The following is a 7,014-nucleotide window of genomic DNA, read 5'->3' on the forward strand; positions in this document are numbered from 1 at the left end:
AACTAAACTGAAAACCTTTGATAAATAAGTTCGAAAAGTAAATGATACATAAATTATATCTATTATAGTTTATCCAAAACGTTTGTAATGCAAAAGAACTCTTTTATGAAAATACATTAATGCTATGAATCCATAAACTATGCTTATTATAGCTTAATATATGTGTTCTAAATGAATGAAGAACCTTATCATGAATGACTAAATTTCAGTTTATGATGATAAACTAACAAGGAAACACATTCAATATTTAGAACTTATTGTTATATACTTTGCTCAACATAATACAAAGTGTTATGAAAGTTAATTATAAGCTGCTAACTAGTTTTTAATCTTTCTGCGTTGTTTTAGAAAAATCATAGAAAAATCATACGAAGTCGAAAACTGAATCCGTAAATTCTAAGAGTTCCTAAAATGTGTCTAGTTTATTCATAATATTTATCATGATTTTTGGAAGTCTTTAACTTGGGTTAAAATGTTCATTTTCATAGACTGGTCTGGATTTGTTCTTGAAATGATAGGCTGTTTTGTAAAAATCACCATAAATCGTAGAAAAATCGTATGGAGATGTGCAACTAGTCATTTTAAAGGTATAAACCTGAACTATTTGCATCTAACACAGTTTTGAAAACAAAAATTCTTAAGTTGACTAAAACAGTCCGTGAATGGAGTTGAACGTTTCTAATGAAGGCTGTTAAATGAGTTTAGTTGTGTTCTTGGTGTTTTAACTTGTATCCCCCCCCCCCCCCCCTCTTAAAACTTAAGAAAAACATGAAAAGATAGGGGTATGAACTCACCTTATGTGATTTATGGATGTTGAAGAAGAGAAGTGTTCACTCAAGAACACTTAGAAGATGCCTTGAAGAACCAAGAACCTAACATGAAGGTGACAATGTTTGTGTAAGGTTCTTATGATTTTGAGTAAAAGGATGCAATAATCATAAGGAGAATGAATTATACTTACCAAGAATGGGAGAAAGCTTGATGATCAGCCTTGGAAGTCTCGAAATTTGGAGAGAATTGAGAGAGAATTTGGAGTGTGATCCTTGGAGGAAAAATGAGAGAATGAGGGGAGTGTGAGGTGAGAGGGTAGATGTTCCAGCTCTAAGAACGTGAGTATGGCTGAGAAAGGAGTGGGAAAGTACTCTTGAATGACCAGGTATGGTGGGGAGGGGTGTGGGTTAGTCATGGAGTGGGTATGGGGGTGGTTGCTTGTATCTAACACTATGGCAAAGTCAACACTCCACCACAAGATCTTACTTAATAGACTTTATTCTTAAATAAATATTTCCTTAAAAATATGTTGAATTTATGAATATATGGGTCCTTATATGCCGAAATATGAATTTGGTGAAAATCCCCCATTAAAATAATTAAAAAGGGGCTTAAAACGGAGTTGTGGTCGAAAACCGGGTAGAAAAGAGGAGGATCCAAAGTCTAGCTAGGGTTGGGTCATCAGCAGCCTAAATCCGAAGTGAAGGCTTGGGCGCGGATGTGGATCCGAAGAGGAGAGGCGATGCGGTCCGATCAGGGTCCGAAGCTAAGGTGGTTGCGGTCGGTGGCTACGGCTAGACCAGAGGACTTCGGACTCGGTCCTTGGGGCTTCGGCTCAAGAAGGGCTTGGTCCTTATAGAGGGACTTCGGTCCAAAAGGCTAATTTTCCAAGGAATCTTCCTGTTTCGAGTGGTTTTTCACCAAGTCAAGTGTCGGGATGCCCCAAATGATTAAAATAAATCAAAAGAGGTTTTGAGAGAGATTTGGGAGAGATTTCATATTCTTGGAGAGATTTGGGAGAGATTTGACATACTTGGAGAGATTTCACATATGGAGAGAGATTTGGGAGAGATTCCACATTCTTAGAGAGAATTCTCATACAAAGAGAGATTTGGGAGAGATTTCACATTCTTGGAGAGATTTGACATACTTAGAGAGATTTCACATATGGAGAGAGATTTGAGAGAAATTCCACATTCTTGGAGAGATTTCTCATACAAAGAGAGATTTGGGAGAGATTTCACATTCTTGGAGAGATTTGGGAGAGATTTGACATACTTGGAGAGATTTCACATATGGAGAGAGATTTGGGAGAGATTCCACATTCTTGGAGAGATTTCTCATACAAAGAGAGATTTGGGAGAGATTTCACATTCTTGGAGAGATTTGGGAGAGACTTCTTTTGAGACCTTTTTGAGTGTTTGGCTCTGTAATTCAAGGTTCGTAAACCTCGTTAAGTCTTGTTATGACTGTCATATGCTCCCGGGAGTTAATGAATAATGTTTTATCGAGTAGTTTCATCACTTGCCCTGATTAGGGTTTAGAGTTTCCGAACACATAAAAACTCTAAGTGATACTTTGCATTAAGAGTGTGAGTTGTTTAATAAGAAACATAATGAAAACCCTAACATACAAGGGTTAGATGAGTTGACTGGTTTGACTTGTTGACTTTAGTTGACTTTGACTTGACTGGAAATTGACGGTTGTCACATGTGTGCAAACTAAACAAAGCACTTTATGGTCTTAAACAATCACCAGTAGCCTGGTTCTCTCGGCTTAGTGAAAAACTGCACCAACTTGGTTTTTGCTTGTCTAAAGCCGATACTTCACTCTTTCTGTTTCATCAAGGTGACACTATTATCTATATGCTTGTTTATGTTGATGATATTGTCATTACTGGTTCCTCCCAACAAGCAGTCGATCGCCTACTCCGTGCATTATCTCCCTCCTTTCCTCTCAAAGACCTTGGTCAACTTTGCTATTTATTGGGAATTGAAGTCGCTCACAATTCAGGAGGAATTATCTTGATGCAACTCAAATATGCATCTGATCTTTTAAAACGTGCCAACATGGTGAATTGTAAAAGCGCTTCAACTCCCATGTCAGTGACTGAAAAGCTTTCCCTTAAATATGGAACACCACTAAGTGATGATGAAATTTTCAAATACAGAAGCATGGTGGGAGGTCTGCAATATCTCACCCTAACACAGCCAAATATTTCTTTTGATGTAAATAAGGTGTGTCAATACCTCTCGAAACCTACAAATGTACATTGGGAGGCAGTAAAACGAATATTGAGATATGTTAAAGGCACGAAAAATACAGGTGTTTGCATCCAGAAATCCAACTCTACACTTCTGAGTATATTCACAGATTCAGATTGGGCAGGCTGCTTAGACTTTCGAAAATCTACCGGAGGTTTTGTAGTATTTTTCGGCCCAACTTTAATTTCATGGAGTTCAAGGAAACAACCCACGGTGTCTCGGTCCAACACAAAAGCTGAGTACAAGGCTTTAGCTAATGGTACAACAGAAGCTATATGGATACAATCCTTACTTAAGGAGCTTGGTATTCGTCAAATGCGACCACCTGTGTTATGGTGTGATAACTTGGGGGCTACGTACTTAACTACTAATCCAGTTTTTCATGCACGAACCAAACACATTGAAGTTGATTTTCACTTTCTTAGAGAAAAGGTGGCGATGGGTGCTCTTGATGTTTGTTTCATATCCTCAAACGATCAAATTGCAGATGGATTTACAAAGCCAACAACACGCAATATGTTGGATCGTCTCAGGCACAATCTGAACCTAGTCACGGTTAAGATTAAGGGGGGATGTAAACAGATTAGATAGAAGGTTTTGAATATAGGATATATCCTGTTGTATAGATACATCCTAATTATAAGGGATAATTGTTATCTTGTAATCATATTCGTATATATGTATTCAATCAATCCCACTGGGATCTGTTACGCCAAATTCTCTTATTTACTAATCCAACACACTTGCACATGTGTAAGGAACAAAAGCCACCTATTTGGAACTTATTCCAATACCATTATTAATACATCAAACAACACAACAAATATTGCACACTCTTGCAACTTGAATATGAAAGGTAAGTTTGTGCAAAAAATTCCCTATAATAAAAGTCAAATCATATTTTTCACAACTTTGCAATAATCTCTTTAGAGTCGTGCAAGCTACATATCGATGCAAAACCCTTCTTGTATATATATCTTTGCATCCATGCCTTTAGTTCAATCTTTAATAATATATAACTTATTATCATTACCTCTGTTATATATTATCTTATGTATTTGGGTTTGATGGAATCAATAACAGTTATAAATAATAGTTTGTGTAGCGGAAGTGACAAATCAAGATATTATTACCTCAAACGATGGATCCAATTAAAGAACATTTTATCAACATAAATCTACCATAGATTATTTCGAGTACATTTCCTTGAAGCATAGTAGATCACAATCCATGCAAATTGTACTTATGATATATCAATACAAGCCGATCAAGGTGATTTCTAGAACATAACTAATCAAATACTTTCATTCTTTTCCTTGTTCTTCTTGTTTATCTCAAATTAAGACATAGAGAGGAAGGAAATTGATTTTTGTGTAAGGGTGGGGAGAATTAGGTTTTGGTAAATGTTGTTCGGTTCCATTGTTTACCTTAACACTTCCTTAAAAAAATTGATGGACAAGACTTTCAAAGCATTTTAATACTCCACACTACAAGAAATTTAGGTGTTTACCCACACATGTTATGTGTGGCTAGAAGACGACTATGTGTTGGTAGTTGTCTTTAGCTACACATAAATTAAGTGTCACTATATGTTGGCTCATGCCTGTAGATATAAATCTTTACCTACACATTCGTGATGTGTGAGCATAGAGCAAGTTATACCTACACATACATGTGTGGCAAAACTAGTAACTATGTGTAAGTAGAACTACTAGAAATTGTTTGAGTTATCAACGATGTGGCTGATGACATGTCAAATTATGTGGCACGCCCATACAAAGTGTTGGTGACACATGTCATTCGATATGTGTGGGTAATAATTGTTATATGTGTAGGTAAGGATAAGATATGCAATATATAAAACACAATAAATAAAATATAAAAGTTTACAACACAAATTATTATTGCTTTTAATAAGAAGTTGACGGTAAAAAAACTTCTTTTGGAATGGAAATACATTAATCCTTGTTACAAATATTACATCAACAAAAGTTATCTCTAAGATTTCATGAAATTGGAGACCGTATACCTATCACAACCATTGTATCTAGATAAAATTGTCCTACTTTTTTACTTTGTTGTGTGCAAATATTACTACACTTGACTTGAGCATCACCAACATTTGGACGAAATTGTTAACATTGAGGTGGTTGGTTAGAGCATTAGTCAACTTTAGCCACAAAGAAGAGAAGATGCATCAGATATGAGCGAGTGTGGTGTACTCCTATATCAACAAGAGGACCAGAGACTTTAAGTAGTTTATCCATTTCAACGCGAAACTCTTTTCACACATGACCGATCTTATGATACCTGTCAATTGCCTCTTAAAACATACAATCAACACTTGGTCACTAGCTTTCCTCTTCGTGGCCAGAACCATGACATCTTCATTTTCCTATATCAATGATGACTAGTTTGTAAACCAAACAGACTATAAAGTGAAAATAGTTGACATTATGTTGACATACCTGGTGGTTTGAAGAGAAGAATAACTAGAATGTTTGTAATAAACCGACTTTCTTAGGTGAGGAGACAATGACACTTGTTCAGAAATGAAATATCCCAACTAGCACCTAACGACTTTTGCTACATTGAGATATACCAGCAAATAACATAAGCAAATTACATGGAAAACCATTACAATTAATAAAACTTATATACAAAGTGGTAAAAACAACCTTGCATGTAGCCATTGACTTCTTCTTCAAAGCTCTAAGCGTGTAAATTTGAAAGTTTATCATGTCAATATGAAAGTAAACGGAAAAGAAAAGGAGAAATTCAATCTTACATAAACCAAAAAAGTAATAGTGTAACATAATAACATGAAATATTGCACCATTTGTGAGAACAAGCCGTAAAGAACATGATATTTCAATCAATTACAAATCAAGCAATTTGCGTATTATCACCACGTTAACCTCCATTTCCACCTACAAACAACAATACATTTCAACCCAATTACAAATAAATACAACTTTTCAGTAATAATAAAAGCCTACGCACCTTTTCATATCAATATCAGTACAAATCAAAGCATTTAAAAAATTCTAAACAGAAAGAAGATAAATGTAGGGCGGTCAATGGCAAAAGAAAATAAAGTGCAGAAACAACAAAGCGAGGGTTCAAGAGTACCTTGACGGGATCAACAAGAAAGCGTTGTCAAGTAAAAAGACGACGTTATTGGTCAAAAACAGTGTCTGACAGTCGGAAAAATGATGGCAACAAGATAACGCGGGTTAATAACTTCAATTGTTTATGCAGGGAATTTAGTGTGGGGAAAAAAGGTAATTGCTAAAAAGCAGATCGTGAAGCAGCAGAACGGTGAGTGACGAAAGGGTGTTACGAGATGAGCGGGAGTTAGGTTTTTTTGGCCAATATACATTTGCCAGTAGCGGAAAACACAGTTTAAATTATTTGGGGAGAATGGGCTTTTGCCGCTTTGGGGGAGAATGGCCGGATAATTCGTTGATAATTCATTGCCAATTTCCTCCACGTCTTGATCGATGATCCTATCCATTTTGTTAATTTATTTCTTATTTTTTAAATCAATTTACCCGTCGTTTTTTCATTTCAAAAATAGAAAACTTTTACTTACAAATTTAATTAGCGACTATTATTTGTAAGTACTAGTTATAATTATTTACACATATGTTATGGTTTTATATATGTGTAGGAAAATAACTTACCACGTCATTTTTTGATTAAAAGTTATGTAATACATTCAAATACACATTTATAGATTAATATTACGTGTTGGTAAAACATAATATTTACTTATACATATGTTTATTTTTAAATATGTGTAGGCAATTACCTACACATTACAAAAAAATATACTATGTGTAGGTAATTTAACATACAATCGACTATCAAACTTGGAGGCAAATTTCCTTCTAATTATGTTGTGTTACTAAAAAGTATAATCTACACATAAAATATGTAGATGTTCTTGAAAAATATTATTGAGATTTACCCACAC

General features: G+C 35.1%; 1 protein-coding gene across 1 annotated transcript; it reads left to right on the forward strand.

The window, feature by feature from the left end:
* Positions 1 to 2,636: 2,636 nt before the first annotated feature.
* On the forward strand, positions 2,637 to 3,626 carry LOC111893815 (uncharacterized mitochondrial protein AtMg00810-like). Its single transcript, XM_023889903.1, has one exon. The coding sequence runs from the start codon at positions 2,637 to 2,639 to the stop codon at positions 3,624 to 3,626; it is 990 nt and encodes a 329-aa protein (XP_023745671.1).
* Positions 3,627 to 7,014: the final 3,388 nt, after the last annotated feature.

This window comes from Lactuca sativa, chromosome 8 (assembly GCF_002870075.4).
Source record: "Lactuca sativa cultivar Salinas chromosome 8, Lsat_Salinas_v11, whole genome shotgun sequence".
Classification (NCBI taxonomy): Eukaryota; Viridiplantae; Streptophyta; class Magnoliopsida; order Asterales; family Asteraceae; genus Lactuca; species Lactuca sativa.